Genomic DNA, 18477 nt, shown 5'->3' on the forward strand with positions numbered 1-18477 from the left:
TTTTTGAATAAGTCACTTCACTGATTCTGGACCTCAGTGATTATGTCAGTAGGTATAGGTAAGAACCGACATCACCAGATTGACATGGTCATTAATATGTGTCATTGTTAGCTATTCTGACTCCAAAGAAACGCTTAATAAGCTACTATATAGTTTGTTTGATATCGTATTTTCTAACCAGAATATCGATTGCAGAGTATTCTCCTGAACACTTGAAAGTATATAGGTAAAAAGGGCACGGAATAAAATATACACGCTATTCTTTTTTTCCTCTCCACATCCTTAGAATTTTTGCCTAGATTCTTCATTGTTCAGCTAGTTCAACTCTATTATCAAGAACCGCTAGGGGGAAAAGGGCTTTGTATTTTGTATATGTGAAATCTAAACTCTCTAACTCTGATGAAAGTCCACATACACAGATTTTTCTCAAATTACTTTACAAAAAAAAAAAAAAAAAAAAAACCCCACCAAATTCTAGGTTAACGTGTGTTTGCCTTGCAGTATTTTATGAATATCAAAGTATCTGCAAAGAGCAAGCAGCTTGGGCAGAGGTGACACTAGAACATCCTCTGATATTTGCTCACCTACAAAAGTTTTGTTAGGATTTATTTTTAGTGAAGTGGTAAAAATTTTCAAGCAACGAAGTGTTTTCCAGTAACACTGAAAAGGATAAAAGAGTATCTCAGAAAAAGGCTACACAGGTGATCTAACCTCCCGCCCTCTAAATATAATCCACTTGGAAATTTGCTTAATGAGAACAGACATTTGAAGTTTTAATCTCTCACTCAGCATTGGATGTGATACTCTTTCCATCGACAGTATTCAGAGACCGTTTTATTTCTATTCTAGGAAATGATTCTTCGACATGGAAAAAATGCTTTTAAACTAGAAATATCTTTATTTTAGGAAACATTCTCATTTTTTTACATTTAAAGTATTTGCCATTTGGGTTTTTTTTAAAAGATTTATTAATTTATTTTAGAGAGAAAGAGTGCGGAGGGGGCGGGGTAGGCAGAGAGAGAATCCCAAGTAGACTCTCCGCTAGCACAGAGCCTGATGCAGGGCTCGATCTCATGACCCTGAGATCATCACCTGAGCTGAAATCAAGAGTCAAATGCTTAGACTTGAGCCACCCAGGTGCCCTGCATCTGCCATTTTGTACTGCATTTACCTGTTTAAGAAATCTGTATGGGTTTGCATCCCAATTCCACAACTTATGAGCTGTGTGACTGTGAGGAAGTTACTCAGCTAAGACTTCATTTCTTCATCAGTCAAAATGGATTAATAAAAATATATAACTACCCCTTAGGATTGGAAAGCATTATATGTATTAACACATAAAAAAGAACTTAGGGGGTGCTTGGGTGGCTCAGTCGGTTAAGGGTCGGACTTTGGGTTCAGCTCAGGTCATGATTTCAGGGTTCTGAAATTGAGCCCCACCTTAGGCTCTGCACTCAGCATGGAGTCTGCTTGAGATTCTCTCTCCCCCTCGCCCTCTGCTCCTCCCCCATTCACACTCTCTCTCTCTCACTCTTTCTCCAAAATATATAAATAAATAAAATCTTTAAAAAAAAAAAAAGAAAACTTAGAAAAATACCTGACTCATAGTAAGCCCTCAAAAATATTAGCTAGTAATATTACTATATCTGCTAGTCTGACAATCCTCACCCACATTTATCCCACTCCTAGGTTATAAACAGTTTATGGGCAGATGTTAATCATCTGTATAGCCCCAGAACTTAGCATCGTATCTAGCTCATTATGGAGTATGGTATTTCTACACACTCCTAATTTATCTCTAATTTTTTTTTCTTTTCAATTTACACAGTGAATTCCTCACATTCTCCCATATGATAGGCCTCTAAGGTATAAGGTTCTATACAATATCAAACTCATATAGAAACACTATTTATCGAAAGTCCAGCTGAGAAAGGCAATGTTTAAGAGGGATTATTTGTTCTCTGTATATTCTAGGTACAACAAAGAGAGGGCAAGTTACCTGGAATGCATCATACTGATGCCCCTCCTCACCTACAGAATTATTCTCACTAAACCGGACCTTGGAGTGACACACAGCCTTTAATGAGGACCATATCACATTTATAGCAAACTTATTTTTGCATCTATCATAAAAATATGAGGATGGTGTTCACCATTTACATGTAGTCTCTCTAGTAAGACCTTCAAGAGACATTTTTATCTTTCTTAAAGCTAAGAATTCATCCATTTTTGAGGTATAAAAGACTAAGAGTCAAATATGAAGCCCTCTTATGGCAAAGTTTGCATTTGTGTATGAATCCCATTTATGTCTCCATTCTTGTTTTTCTTTTGCTCTTCCATTCAATTTATGCCCAATTTATACCCCTCTGTGTTCTACTGATCTGTGTGAATGCTTTCTGGATACGCTAGCTCTGCTAAAAAGGGCTGTGCAGGCTGCGCACTGCACAAGTCCAGGGAGCTCCAGTCACATAGTCTACGTATGCAGTGCACAATTTATGATGCCATACATGGCAACTCTGGAAAAAAGCTGAGAATGAATGACAGGCTAGTGACTATATGAATATTTTAGTTCTCTGTGATTTATATATATCACATACATCTATATTACATATATGTATATTATATATGCACGTTATGCATATATATATGTATATGTGTGTGTACACGCATATATGATCTCCATGTCACCATTTATTCCTGACATTTACAGAGTTTTGCACATATAGGTCCTCTCATCCTAAATATACCTTCTCTCTCTGACATTCACACAACTGATTTCACTCACTTATCCACACACTACGGCTGTGTATATTACCGCTAGTACTATAATGGTTAATTTTATGTGTCAACTTGACTGGGCTAAGAGGTGCCCAGACAGCTGATAAAACATTGTTTCTGGGTGTGTCTGTGAAGGTGTTTAGGGAAGACATTAGCATTTGAATAGAGTGAAGCTCACCCTCACCCATGCAGGTGGGATCATCCAATCTATTGAGGTACTGAAAAGGTGAAGGAAAGGCTAATTTGCTCTCTCTGCTTGAGCTGACACATCCTTCTTCTCCTGCCCTTGGCCATCAGATGTCAACACTCTTGGTTCTTGGGCTTTCAGACCTAGACCTGTATTTACCCGGTAGGATTCCCCCTCATCCCCCCAGTCCAATGACACCACCAGCTTTCCTTGGTCTCCAGCTGGCAGATGGCAGATTATAGGACTTCTCAGTCTCCATAACAATTCCCATAATAAATCTCCTCTTATGGATTCCAAATATCTCCTTTCTGTATATATCCTATTTGTTCTGTTTTTCTGGAGACCTCCAAGTAATACAAAGTTATATTTATTATTACTTATTACAGTTACATACCACAAATTAGGGTTTAAAATTTCTCAGACAGGAATTTTACTTAATAGCACCTTCTTCATAATTAAATATCAGGAGTCTATAAACACCTATTTCTCCCTAAAGATAATCAGATACTTATAGTAGGTAGTAAAAGATGGCCTTGTTTCCTAAAAGAGTGATTAAGTAAACTGCTTAGAAATGCACATAATAAATGGTAGAGTTATCTGGTTCCAAAGTCTGTATTCTTTCCACAAAACCATACTAGGCTTCAATAATTCTTCTTTTGCCATACTTTAACTCATTGCACTGAATGCATGGTAGGTGCTTAATAAATACTTACATGATTGGAGTGAAAATCAAAAAGGTCTTTAAGTTATTGTCTAAGGTCACAGCACACAGAGGTGGATCTAGAATCAGAATCCATTCCTTTTTTTCCTGGGCCATTGCTCTGTTCGCTATTTTTTGACCTGCAGACACTTATCATTAACCTCAACTATTTATCCACTAATACGTGCTTTCAGAAACTATATAGGGTTGGGAATATTTAGGGATCTTCTTACTAAGCTATTTAATGCATGAAACTTTCCATTGGTGGAATGCTGGAGAAGCATTTTTTGGACAGAAGAAAAAAAAAGAGGCTATTTTAAACGTTGCTGAGAGAGTTTGGGCAAAATCCATCTGGCAAACAGACTATTTCTTCCGTTCAAAAACTCATCAAGCACTCTAAACGTGTAACCTGTAGGCAAGTTTAATTAAAGCTTGAGAAATCTCAAAATAACCTGACATTTAAATATGTTATTTCCGTTCTGCTCTCATTGTCTGACACACACAGAGACATTCTTAGGCCCAAATTAAGCTCCCCAGTGCCATCTAGCCCTGCCTAACTACTGGATTACCCTGTACACAAGACAACAGGAATGTAAATGAAATAGGCTCATTCTATCATTGTCCTTCAAATGTCAACATCCATTTCATAGAGAGACAAGTAAGAAGATAGATAGGAAGTTGGATGGATGGATAGATAGATAGGCAGGCAGGTAAGGTAAAATTCATTCCTCTTCCTTATAAAAAAAAAAAAAAGAAGAAGGTGAAAGCAAAGCTTGTCTTGGGAAGAACCTCAGGAAAGGACTAAAGAATAAGTTTTTGGGGGGTGCCTGGGTGGCTCAGCAGTTAAGTGTCCAGCTCAGGTCATGATCTCAGGGTCGTGAGATTGAGCCCCGTGTCAGGCTCTGAGCTGGGTGTGGAGCATGCTTAAGAGTCTCCCTCTCCTTCTGTCTCTCTGCCCCTTTCTCTTGAAAGAAAGAAAGAGAGAGAGAGAGAAAGAAAGAAGAAAGAAAAAGAAAGGAAGGAAGGAAGGAAGGAAGGAAGGAAGGAAGGAAGGAAGGAAGGAAGGAAGGAAGGAAGGGGGGAAGGAAGAGAAAAAAGTGTTTTTGCCATGGAACAAAAAATTTAAAATGTGAAATCACCAAACAAATAAGTAGGCATTAACATGGTCAACATTTATGGATTCCAAATACCTACTTTCTGTCTTGAGGGATAGATTTTTTAAGTGGCCTGGATAGTCCTGGACCTAAGTTTAATGAGAAGTGCTGGTAAGAGGCCCTGTTTGATTCCTTAAGGTGGCCTAACATTAGGATTTTTTCCTCTTTTTTTCTGCCTTATCTGGTTTCAAATGAGCATTCAACTCTCCTCTCTTAGCATGTCAATTATATTTCTTTTAAAGACATTTTAGTGGTAGCCCTAGAGTTTGGGATATACATTTTAAACTAATCTAAGTCTACCTTCACAAAACACTACCTACAGAGCAAGAGCCTTACACAATATCCCCAATTCTTCTGTAGCAGCCCTTTAAGACATTGATGTCATTTATTTCATTTATCCATTTGCTATAATCACCCAAAGCATTGCTACTTTATTATTTAAAGTTATTTTTTAGATCAATTAAGAATAAGAAAAACAAAGATTTTAGTTTTTTGGGGTTTTTTTTAAAGATTTTTTTTATTCATTTGACAGAGAGAGACACAGCGAGAGAGGGAACACAAGCAGGGGAAGTGGGGGAGGGAGAAGCAGGCTTCCCGCCGAGCAGGGAGCCCGATGTAGGACTCGATCCCAGGATCCTGGGATCATGACCTGAGCCGAAGGCAGACGCCCAACGACTGAGCCACCCAGGCGCCCCCAAAGATTTTAGTTTTATTTTACCTCTATTTATTGCTTCTCCAATGTCCTTCCCCTTTTTATGTAGACCTGAATTTCTAACCTACATTATTTTCTCTTTTCCTGTGGAACTTCTTTCAACATTTTTGCAGGGTAGGTGAACAAATGTTGAATTCCCTCTGCTTTTATTTTTCTGAGAAAATCTCTGCCCTTTTTCACCTTGGAAGGGTAATTTCACTGTACATAGAATTCTAGGTTACTGATTTTCTTTTTTTTTTTTTTTACTATTTTTATTTTTATTGAAATACATAATTGGCATATAATATTGTATAAGTTTTAGGTGTACAACATACTGGTTTTATAAATTCATATATATTGCAATATGATTACCACCACTGCATTAGCTAACCTCTATCATGTCACATAATTATAATTTCTTCTTTGTGGTGAGAACAATTATGATCTAATCTGTTAGGAACTTCAACACTATATTTCACTCCCATCTCTTCTTACTTGCATGGCTTCTCATGACAAGTCTGCTTATTATTATCCTTGTTCCTCTTATAGGTGTTTTGTGCCAATCTAAACCTACCAGTGTTGTGGTTGGACTGGCCCTTTTGGTTTTTATTAAGATTGTAAAATACCGGGGCACCTGGATGGTTCAGTTGGTTAGGTGTCTGCCTTCAGCTCAGGTCATGATCTTAAGGTTCTGGGATCAAGCCCCGCCACAGGCTCCCTATTCAGCAAGGAACCTGCTTTTTCCTCTCCCTCTGCCACTCCCCCTGCTTGTACTCTTTCACTTTCTCTCTCTGTCGAATAAATAAAATCTTAAAAAAAAAAAAAATTATAAGATGCCCTTCAGCAACAATCATCAGGAAACCTTAAAAATATATAGATTTATTACTTACAAGATCTTAAAAATTACACAGCCCACCTGGGGCCACACAGCGAGGTCACAGAGAGAGAAAGAGTACACAGGCCTGGGGTTCTACTTTTACTGGGGCTGAGAATGGGGGCCTAGGATTTTGTGGGCTCACTCTTTATTGGTGAATTTAAAACATAAAAGCAGGAATTTAAAGTATGAGAAGTGAAAAAACAAGCTAGTCCAATGGTCAGTTATCAATCAAGATCTCTAAAACAAAGGACCCTCGGTGGGGTAAGGCAGCCTGGCTCTTTATATAATTGGGTGGCTGGCAATGTGTTTAGTTAAGGTCGGCATCTTTGAAGTGGATGCCTCTTTGAAAAGGCAATCAAGCTTAGGTCAGGCACTTGGATTTCAAAAAAAAGGAATAAAACACAACTGTCAGGGGTAGGTATTTATTGTGTGTGGTAGTCTCGGAGCTTCCTGGATCTGTGGTTTAGTGTCTGTCATTAATTTTGGAAATTCCTTGGCCATGATTACTTCAAGTATTTTTTATAATATTAAAGAATGGTGTATGCCATGTATATATTTTATGTATATGTACACACAAAAGATACATGTCTATTTATACTTTTAGAAATTGTCCTACAGTTTTTGATGTTTGGGAGCAGGTTGTTGAGGTTTTCTTCATTCCTTTTTTCTCTTTGCATTTTAGTTTGGGAACTTTCTACTGACCTATCTTCAAGCTCATCTATTTTCTTGGCCATGTTGCTGTCCACTGATGAGCCCAGCAAAGTTATTCTTCACTTCTGTTACAGTGTTTCTGATTTCTAATCTTTCCTTTTGAATTGTCTTAGAATTTCTCTCTCTCTCCTTTCATTTCTCATCCAAATATTCTTATATGATATCTACTTTTTCCATTAGATCCTTTAACATATTAATTGTAGTCATTTTAAATTCTCTGTCTGAGCATTTCAATATCTGTGTCATATCTCAGTCTGGTTTTGGTGCTTTCTTTGTCTCATAAGGCTGTGTTTTTCTTGTTTTTTTAATGTGCTTTATAATTTTTTGTTGGAAGCTGTACTTGATGTAACTGGTAATAGGAACTGAGGCAGATAGGTCTTTAGCATGAGGTTTTATGTTAATCTGGCTAGGAGTTGGGACTATGTTTAAGGTTTGCTGTAGCTCTAGGTGCCAGAACTTCCAAATTTCTTTAAAATGCCCCTGTTTCTATCTCCCCTTTTGACTTTGGCCTTCCCTAAGTACACTTCCTCAGAGAAAGTCTGCATCCTGTAGCTATAATCCTCTGTTATTATACAAGAGCCCCATTGGTACAATGATAAGATATAAGGGAGATCTATAATCTTATAATTAAATCTCAGTCTTTTAGTGGATCTGTGCCCTGGGATGTGACCTTTACAAGTGTTTCTTGGCTTCCCATCCCCCTTAAGTAAGACAGGAAGGCTAAAGGGGTCTGGGATGGGAGAAACACTTTTCCTTCAGGTGGTATAGGGTTCTGATAGTTTTTTTCCCTAGATAGCAGCCCTTTGTTATGGAGAACAAATAAGCCCTGGGTGTATTTTATGATAATTAATCATCCCCTTCCACTGCCAGAGCCACAAGCAATCTTTCTTGGCTGTTAATCTTGAGAATGTGGTGGATTCCTCAAGGATAAACCCATACAGGTATGATTCCCTATAATTGTGACCCCTGAGAGTTTCTTGATAATCCACTGTCAACCTAATAGTTTGTCAAAATTACCATTTAAATGTTTGTACCAGTTACAGCTCCAAGCCTTCTGTTTCAGGTAAATAGGTCTGGCTGTGGCTTTCTGGATTCACCTATCTCTCCACATTTGGGTGGGAGTTTACCCTGTGTCCTCAGTTCTCTGACAGATCCAAGAAAAGTTAATTGGTATCCAGTTTGTTCCAGGTTTTTTTTTTTAATAGTAAGAACAAAACTGACAACTTCTAAGCTCTTTACATGTGAGAGCTGAAACCCTGTGTTAGTTTCTTATCAATTAACAGCTGGTCATAATGTTCCCTTTTCTGCAACAGTCAGAGAAGCTCATATTGTCTGATACAAATCTTTAGGCATAGGACCCATGCAACTTCTCACACATCATTGTCCCCAAAGGCAGGGCTGTGAAAGTATGAACATTCCTATTGCCAGCTTGCTTTCTCTGTTCTTTCTACCCCTAGAGATTGTGTTTTTATTAATGTGAGCCTTCTCTCTCACACACACATACACACACACACACACACGAAGGAAAAAAACACAACTATTTTCTCCTAACTAGTTGAGTCCAAGAGATTAAATCCACTGTATTATCTTTGCAAGGCAGAGCCTGTAGTGTTTTTTTTAAAACATTTAAATTTGTTTTTTCTTGTCTTGGTTTTATATACCAACCCTTATTTTCCAGATTATTGGTGAATGATATAATTTTTAACCATTTTTTAAATTCATTTGTGTGTTCATTCATTCACCAACTACTTATTGGTCACTTCCCAAATACAAATGCCCAGCTATATCTCTAAGAGATATAAAGCCCAGAATTCACTGACATTTGAAGTGGGAAGTTGTATGTGAATGACTATACTACCAAGCAGTTTACAATATTGAGAAACGAGATGATTTGGGAGTTAAGTAGGAGAAGAGATTTGATTCACCAGATATAACCAGGACATCATTAAGATTTGATGTCAAGGCTGTATCACACAGGGCCCGGGCAGAAAACAGAAGGTACTCAAACAAGGTAATGAAGAAGACTTTAATAGATGAATTATTGACAGAAGTCAATAGAAGGAAATTGCAAGAAAATCTAAGTGTATCCAACAAGGGATGATAATGCATCCTGAAGCTAGCAAGGGAGTTTTTCTACAGCTAGGCCTAAAGGGGAGGGCACATTACCAGAACCAAGAAAGAGCTGTGGGAGTCACTTCTAGAAGATGACCACCTGTCAGAAGCTGTGAATTTTAGTAGAGAACTGTGGCTACTGCTAACCTAAGGCCTAGCAAAGAGTGAATAGGGGAATAAATGCTCCAACACCACACTCCTCCTGCTTTCCAGTTTCTTACTGATCATTCCCATTGGCTACACTCAAATGAAAGTCAGAGGACAAGCCTATGGAGGTCAGTTTTCTGGGGAGCAAAGAGGATGGGGAAGATGAAAAGTGAATCTAGAGGAGCAAATAGAGGATACCCTGTCCAAAGAGACTATGAGCTTCTGGAATCTGGAATGGAGACTCTCATGGGGTACTGATGGCTACAAGTCCTTCATGTGAGGCGGGAATTCAATACAAAACATGTTGAAACCTATTGCCACTTCCATCTCCACATCTAACTTCCTCCACACAATCACCTGAACTCTCACCTTCACCTTTCCAAAGCAGTATAAATGGTTAAAATATTTGATACCTATTTTTTAAAAAATCTTGGTAGAAGAGTGAAACTGGTGGTAAAGATTCACTTTTCTCCTCTTTTAGCCTTCTAGGAGCAAGAGGAGGAAATCGTCGAACTGCCAGTGTGGTAGCCCATGGTTTTGCCAATCTTTTAACTCTGGACAAAAAGACCCTCCAACAAATTCTAGTGCATTATCCAGATTCTGAAAAGCTCCTCATGAAGAAAGCCAGGTATGACCTTTAAAACCCCATTAGAGTTTGGGCAGTGATAAACTTTCTCCATGAGGTGCATTTAACAAACAACTGTTTATGCAACAATCCATTGAAAACTTCACAGATTAGGAGAAATCTTAGTGCCTCTGGTAGGTTTTTCCAGAATTCTTACAGTACTATCTAAAGTAGCCTTTCTCTTCTATCCACAGGGTGCTTCTAAAGAAGAAGGCTCCAGCCACAGAGGCAACTTCTCCAAGAAAAGAACTTGCCTTTCTCTTCCCACCAAAACAAGAGACACCTAAAACGTTTAAAGCTCTCCTGGGAGGCACAGGAAAAGCAGGACTTACAAGACTACTCAAATTGAAGAGAGAACAAACCATTCAGGTAATAAGACAGAGTGGATGGAGGGCTGTAACAGACCACTGGACTAAGTATACCCAGACAAGCTTCTACTTTAATTCTATTTCAGACACTGGAATAGTTTGGATGTATCTAATGTGACTATTTTCTACTTTATTTATAGCAATTTATTATTATCTAAACTGTATCCTCATATATCATTACATTTAATCTTCATTGTTTATTTTAGATGTTTTTAATACATATGTATACACAAATACATTCAACTCTCATTATTTGTACATTCTGTATATTTGCATATCTACCTACTCACAGAAATTTCTTTTTAAACCCAAAGTCAGTACTCAACGTAGTCATTTGCAAACATACTTATGTTCAGAGCAGTGAAAAATTTAAGTTGCCCAATGCACATGTTCCCAGCTGAAGTTGAATAAGAAGACACTCTACCTTCTTATTTCAGTTCTCACACTGTAAAAAAATGACCTTTTCGTGGTCTATTTAAGTGCAATGTTTTTCTCATATTTTTACTGCATAGAGCTAAAGTGCTGTCTAGTGTTCCTAAGCACGAAAATGCTCTGATGTGCCTTACAGAGAAAAGACATGTGTTAGATAAGCTTCATTCAAGCATGAGTTACAGTGCTATGGGCCATGAGTTCAAAAAATGGATCAACAGAATATATTAAATAAATGTCTTTAAACAGAAATACACATAAAACAAGGTTATGTATTGATTTGTTGACAAAAATTTGGCCAGAGGCTCATAGGAACCAAACTCTGCATTATCCCTAGGAGCAATGGTTCAGTATTTGCTAATTCTGTGTTTGTGGCAGCTTTATAGAACAAAACTACCAAGAAAAATGAGAATCAATTGCATATGTATAAGCACACATATACACCTATAAATATATAACACATTTTACCAATGAGCCAATAAATATTTCACAAATATTCCATCACTTATATATCACAAATGTTAGTAGCCAAAAATAACTTCATAGATTTCATCCAAGCCCTTCTTGTTATAGATGAAGAAACTGAGCTCCAGATCAACTAATTTGGATAAGATCACAAAAAGTGACAGTAAAAATTATTACCTAGGTACTCAGAATTCTAGGCCTACACTGAGCTGCCTCTCAATTCCTAGAAATTTCAAGATACTCAAATGTTACTATTTTTCTCTCTTGATTTTCATATTTATTTGATTCTTGTAATAAGCCTATGAGGACGGATATCGAAAACAGAACAGGGATTCAGGTTTTCTGAATCTAGTCATGTTATCTCTAAAACTGTAAGAAATGGGTGCCTGTGGATCTTTCAGAAGATCATTAAGCAGATATAAATCAGTCACACTCAAGAGACTAAAACTTGCCTCTTCCTTTCCACACACAAATACTGTGGTGAAAATTAGGAATACAGTATAAACCAAATGCCTCATTTAATCAGCATAGAAGTAATAATTTATGTAAAAGATTAATGGGGTAAAGAAATATGGGTCATTGTGTTAAATAAGTTTCTCAATTTTACATGTGCACATTTATACCTTGTACAAATCTCTCTTAAACTGAACTGAAGCATCATCAGTAAAGAGCATAGTATGTTTTGTTTTGTTTTGTTTTTTTTTAAAGATTTTATCTTATTATTTATTTGAGACAGAGAGAATGAGAGACAGAGAGCATGAGAGGGAGGAGGGTCAGAGGGAGAAGCAGACTCCCTGCCGAGCAGGGAGCCCGATGCGGGACTCGATCCAGGGACTCCAGGATCATGACCTGAGCCAAAGGCAGTCGCTTAATCAACTGAGCCACCCGGGCGCCCCATAGTATGTTTTTTGCTATGAAATGTCTACAGATGATACTAAGCATAATAGTTTCTAAAACCATATAGCTCAAGCACCCATGAGACAAATGGAAAAGACTGTATGAGGAAAGAGAGATGAGTTTCTCCCTGAGGTTCTCCCATGAGTTTATGCAGCAGGAAAACCATACTTTCTGTAGTGTTTTTATGGTATTTGGTTAACACTTTTTTATTAGAAAATAAATATTTAAAATTTCATCTTCATAAAATAAATAAGTACATATTTTTAAAGCAAAAGCAAGGAATCCTGAGCACTAAGTCTAATAATTCAGAGAACATGAGGACCAATGGAAAGAGAATTCCTTGTCAGGGACAAAAATGCGATCCAGAATTACTCTGTTAAGTCAAATGTGACAGCTCAGCTTCATTCTTCAGCACATCAGAAAGCTGTGAAATGATATTCAAATGCAAGGCAGAGATGATTCCCACATTAACTTCATTCAGACAGTCTTTGTCTTGGTAGTGATCCTTAGCCATTGTATATTAATCAAAAGACTCCAGTGTCCTTTATTATGATCTCAAAACCAATTCTTTGTAACTGCTTCTTCCAGAAAGCAAGTGAAAATACTGAAGAAGGAGAGGGTAAAGGAAGAGAACATGAAAATAAAGGAAGAGAGCCATCAGAGAAAACACAGGACAGCTCCGAATGTAGAGCAAATTCTATTACAGCAGAAGAAATCCCCCAGTCAATTAGAAGGGCAGCTTTACCCACAGGAACTACTCATCAATCCCTCATCATCAGCATGGCTCCTTCTGCAGAGGCTGGGGAAGAGGTTCTGACAATTGAAGTCAAAGAAAAGGCTAAGCAATAAATGTTTGATTATCTTTAGATGTAATCTAGCTAATTCCCAAAGAGATTGTACCCAGGATTGTGGCTTAAATTAATGAGGGGAAAAGACCTTGCCGGGACCCTTGAGAAGCCATAAACAAATCCCTAGCTTAGTTTCTAGGACTTATCTGAGAGTGTGATCTTACCCAGTAGTAAGAAGATTATTTCAAAACCATCCCTATTCTCTGTTGTCATTAGCTTTGTGCGATTGGCATTTCTCCTAATTTATGTAGTAGGGCTTTTTCTTCCATTCTCTCTTGATCTTTCTTTCCTCTATTTTGATTAGTTTGGTCTTGGCCCTGAAGTGATTAACTTACCTTTTCAATTTGTGTGTGTGTGTTAAAGTCTTGCACAGAACTGTTAGTCTTGGTTAAATGTCCTGTGTATATGAATATTACTTCTCACTTATAGGGGATTATGAGATTTTAATAAAATGTCAAAAGTAAAATATCAGGTGATTTCCATTCAAACAAGGGTGATGAGTCACTCAACTATCAAATCAACCCAGCAGCTGGGACTGAAGGGAAGCAGAGCTAATGGAGTCTATGGATGTGAAATATGACTTGCAGAAAAGTCCCCTGAAGAGCAATATTGGTCAACGGTACCAACAAACCCAGGGGGGAAAACATATTGTAGGAACATGTTGGAAAAATCATTCCCTTTGGGGCGACTGGGTGGCTCAGTCGTTAAGCGTCTGCCTTCGGCTCAGGTCATGATCCCAGGGTCCTGGGATCAAGCCCCACATGGGGCTCCCTGCTCCGCGGGAAGCCTGCTTCTCCCTCTCCCACTCCCCCTGCTTGTGTTCCCTCTTCCCTCTCGAGCTGTCTCTCTCTCTGTCAAATAAACAAATAAAATCTTTAAAAAAAAAAAACATTCCCTTTGCTAAAGAAACAAACTAGCATTTTCCCGCATACCAACCTGAAACTCAACAATCTACCTAACTCATCTGGCTCCTCAGACTCAGACTGGAGGAATCCTAAGGTCCCCATCTTCAGATAGGCTACAGTGACATTTCTCAGAGTTTTCCTCAAGCATTTGCTTCAAACGGTGCCAGACCTGAGCTTCTTATTGTTTTCAGCTTTAGTAAAAGTGATGAGGTTAGGAAGGCAGACTGTACACATGTCAGATTGACATATCCCTACAATTTGCAGAACCTACATGTACAGCTGTTTACAAAATCTCCAAGTTAATTAAGTGCACTTTAGGAAGTTGTCCTCATGAATCAGCTAACATTAGCATAATTACTAAAGTCTCATGCTGTGAGGAGACTAAAAAAGCCAGGCTGATGTTGGAATAATAATACATATAGAATTCCATTCTAATAAATGCCATTAGTGTATAACATTAAGTTCTGTATAATAAGGCTATTCCCAAGTCCCAGAAGATGGTCATTGTAACAGCACTTTGCTGAGAGGGTTTTAACAAATCATATTAGCCAAAAAGCCTACAAATAGATGCATTCAGCAAATATGAATCGATCACTATAATAAAACGTATCATTTGGTTGAGTCACCGTTTTTGAATATAGTGTTGGGGTATCATAAAAACATGGCAAGATTTACAAAGGTTAGTTGGTGTTTTTCAGGAGTTGAGGGAATGTAGAGAAATTGTTAAGTGGTGCTTGCTGATTAATGGGAGTTTGTGTGTAGAAAGAATGATTAGAAAAGACAGAAAGAAAATGTAGAAATAGCGAAAAAGTAATAGAAAAAAATCCTGAATATGTGAATATGTTCTTCCCCTACATCCTATAAAGAAATTAAAATAGAACACCTTTGTAATTTATGTTCTTCCTCTGTTGCTTATTTTCCCTCCCAAGCTATTCCTATTTTAGAAAATATCATCTCCATTTTCCCAGTAATCAGAATGCCCTTCCATTGCTTATTTAGTATCACCAAATCCTTTTTATTTCTTAAATATTTCTAATTATCCTTTATTTTTCAGTTCCAACGCTACACCTCAGTACATACTTTCTGTTCATTTCAAATAATCATTCACTTTTTACTTACAATCTCTACTAATCACTGACCTACATTCTCAATCCTTTTGTCAAGAGAAAAATCAGATCTTTCTAAAATACTGCTGTCAGTCCATTCAGGCTGTTACTACAAAATACCACAGACTGGGTAGCTTATAAACAACAGAAATTTGTTTCTCACAGTTCTGGAGGTTGGGAAGTCCAGGATCGTGGCCCAACATGGTAAAGTTAGGGCCTTCCTACTGGTTCATAGCAAACTCCTTCTCACCGTGTCCTCGCATGGTGGAAAGGGCAAGGGATGCCTCTGGGTCCTCTTTTACAAAGGCACTAACCCCATTCATGAGGGCAGAGCATCTGCCAGAGACCCCACCTCCTAATGCTTTCATCTTTGGGGTTAGAATTTCAATATGTCTGTTGGTGGAGGGAGAGGAACACCACATTGAAATAATAGCAACCCCTTTTGACCATGTTACTTCTCTACTCGGGAACCTACTAGACTCTCCTACCAATTAAGTCTTATTTATCCAAATTTAATTACCACTACCCCAAACATACCTCCACTGACTCTGGTCCTCCTGCTTTTTCTGGACGACCACCTACCTTTCTTCCTCTGGCATTTGTCCATGCTGCCTGCCACAGTATGGAATGTTGTCTCTCCTCCATCACTTTCCTCTTCCCTATACTTCCAAATCTCTCCCAATTGCTTCTAAAAACAACCCATGATGGTTCTAGTCTCAAGGGACTATCTTGTACACTTTCACGTTTTCAGGAAGTACCTCATAGTATATAGCACTCCATTGTTCTCTAATGTCTGCTTAACTGTAAATTATTTCTGCTTAAATCATAATAGGGCACAGACTAGCTCGTATGCTTTATTTGAATAAAGATGGGAAAGCCCAGTTTTTCAAAGGGAGAGAGAATGTTGATAGGCAAATCATGGAAGTAAAATAAATATGCAATCGACATAGACAAGATTCTTGACTTCACTTGGGCTCAAAGAAATATAAATCAGAGCAAAAATGGGATATCACTTTATACCCATCAAATTGGATAATATTTGAAAGCAGATAATAATACCAAGTGCTGGCAAGTATATAAATTGGAGCTACTCTTCTGCTAGTACTTAGCAAAATTCTGGCAGTATACCTTGGAACTCAGCAGTACTACTTCAGAAAATGTATCCCAGAAAGTTCTCAAGCAGTTCCATAAGAGAAAATTCAAGAAGAAATGCAAAACTGTATGTAAAGGGGTTAACATCAGGCCTGGGCCAACAAGCAGACCAGGGGTCATGTTTCCTTGGAAACTACTCAGTTAAAATAAAAAGACTGTTGTTTCCAGAAAACTTTTACCTAAGTTACTTACCTAGCTGCTTCTCTGCATTGGAATTACTGTGATCCTTCAGGGAAAAGTCTAATGTTTCATTCTTATTGATAAGATTTCAAACACTAAATGTTCTGACAGTCTTTGATTTTAGAGAATGAAGTTTCTCAATACCATATCCTTTTGTTGATTAACAAAAGCAGTGTTTACAGGATCCCATTTAAAACATACACAAAACGCTGTATGTCTTTCAAAAGTATATACATGTCTAAGGAACCGTGTTAAATGCATTAGAGATACTAACTATTGAGGAGGAGAGAATGAAAGTAGCAATAGGAATAAATGATGTGAGAAAAATAAAAAACCAAGAGCATCAACTAATAAGGGTAGTGAAGAGTGAAGCATGATTAATTCAATCCTATGCACTTAAGTTTCAGTGTTGTGTCTAGTAACAGTCTAGTAGAGAAGTGAGAACCCTGTCAACACCAGGATTTTTCCTTTAGCCTTGGTTACTCCTGAGCCATATAGGTAGCCACTATAGACAGATCCACTATTTCATCTGCTTAACTAGTGCCTTGACCTACCAATGAGACTTCTCTCCTGCATGTGAGCAGGTCTCCACTGACCACTGCAGAAACTACTTATAAGAAGAGGGAGAAATACCAGAGACGCTCATGCACAGAGAAAAGGCCATGTGAGGATACAAGAAGACAGCCATCTACAAGCCAAGAGAGGCCTCAGGAGAAACCAACCCATCAGGCATCTTGATCTTGGACTTCCAGGTTCCAGAACTGTGAGAAAATACATTTCTGTTGCTAACTACCCATTCTGTGGTATTCTGTTATGGCAGCCCTAGCAGACTAATATAGTACACATAGTTTCATGAACTATGGTGGGAAAATCTGAGAAGTAGAAAAGGACAGTGAGCAGTGCCTGGCTGGCTCAGTTGGTAGAGCATGTGACTCTTGATCTCAGGGTTGTGATTTCGAGCATCTTATGATAGTTAAATTTATTATTGTTTGGGCTAGCTTTAGTTCAAAGTAGTCATTTTATATGAAATCTTCACCCCACATTGGGTGTAAAGGTTACTTAAAAATAGAATCTTTGGGGCGGCTTGGTTAAGCATTCAACTCTTTTTTTTTTTTTTTTAAGATTTTATTTATTTATTTGAGAGAGAGAGAATGAGAGAGAGAGAGAACACATGAGAGGGGATAGGGTCAGAGGACGAAGCAGACTCCCTGCCAAGCAGGGAGCCCGATGCGGGACTTGATCCAGGGACTCCAGAATCATGACCTGAGCTGAAGGCAGCCGCTTAACCAACTGAGCCACCCAGGTGCTCCCGTCAACTAATTTTTTAGGTACATCATAAACGAGGAGTTCCTAACAACTTAACTATGGGGAAGAATAATAGTTGAAATCTGGATTTGTAACCACCATAGATGTTGACCACACTTCTCTTGACAAGTCTCAATAATTTCATTTTTCTTCATAAAGCCCCAGGGTATTATCATCTTCCAGTTCCTAACAGACCCCAGGCCCAGAACCCACTTTTTTTTTTTAATTTTATTCTTATGTTAATCCCCATACATTACATCATTAGTTTTAGATGAAGTGTTCCATGATTCATTGTTTGTGCACAACACCCAGTGCTCCATGCAGAAAGTGCTCTCCTCAATACCCACCACCAGGCTAACCCATCCTCCCACCCCCCTCCCCTCTAGAACCCCCAGTTTGTTTTTCAGAGTCTATCGTCTCTCATGGTTCGTCTACCCCTCCGATTTCCCCCGCTTCATTCTTCCCCTCCCGCTACCTTCTTCTTCTTCTTCTTCTTTTTTTTTTCTTAACATATATTGCATTATTTGTTTCAGAGGTACAGATCTGAGATTCAACAGTCTTGCACAATTCACAGCGCTTACCAGAGCACACACCCTCCCCAGTGTCCATCACCCAGTCACCCCATCCCTCCCACCCCACCCCCCACTCCAACAACACTCAGTTTGTATCTTTGGGGTAAATACCCAGTAGTGCAATTGCTGGATCATATGCAGAACCCACTTTTGATAACGTAAATTCCATACTTGGTTTAAATGTGTGAAATATGTGAGGGAAAAGAAAAACACCTTAAAAAATTTTTTTTAAAGGGCACCTGGGTGGCCCAGTTAGCTAAGCGGCAGC

At 38.3% G+C, this 18477-nt stretch overlaps 1 protein-coding gene across 1 annotated transcript in view; it reads left to right on the top strand.

Annotated features, from left to right (window-relative positions):
- The window catches only part of CNGB3 (cyclic nucleotide gated channel subunit beta 3), a 137883-nt gene extending 124893 nt beyond the window's left edge, over nt 1-12990 (top strand). The window contains exons 16-18 of the mRNA XM_045896275.2: nt 9839-9985; nt 10177-10351; nt 12730-12990. Coding sequence (XP_045752231.2) covers nt 9839-9985; nt 10177-10351; nt 12730-12990 — 583 coding nt within the window. The remainder of the gene's footprint in view (nt 1-9838; nt 9986-10176; nt 10352-12729) is intronic.
- The last annotated feature ends 5487 nt before the right edge of the window (nt 12991-18477 follow it).

This window comes from Mirounga angustirostris, unplaced genomic scaffold, assembly GCF_029215605.1.
Source record: "Mirounga angustirostris isolate CCGP_5_RB_7025 unplaced genomic scaffold, mMirAng1.0.hap1 SCAF_4, whole genome shotgun sequence".
In the NCBI taxonomy this organism is placed as follows: Eukaryota; Metazoa; Chordata; class Mammalia; order Carnivora; family Phocidae; genus Mirounga; species Mirounga angustirostris.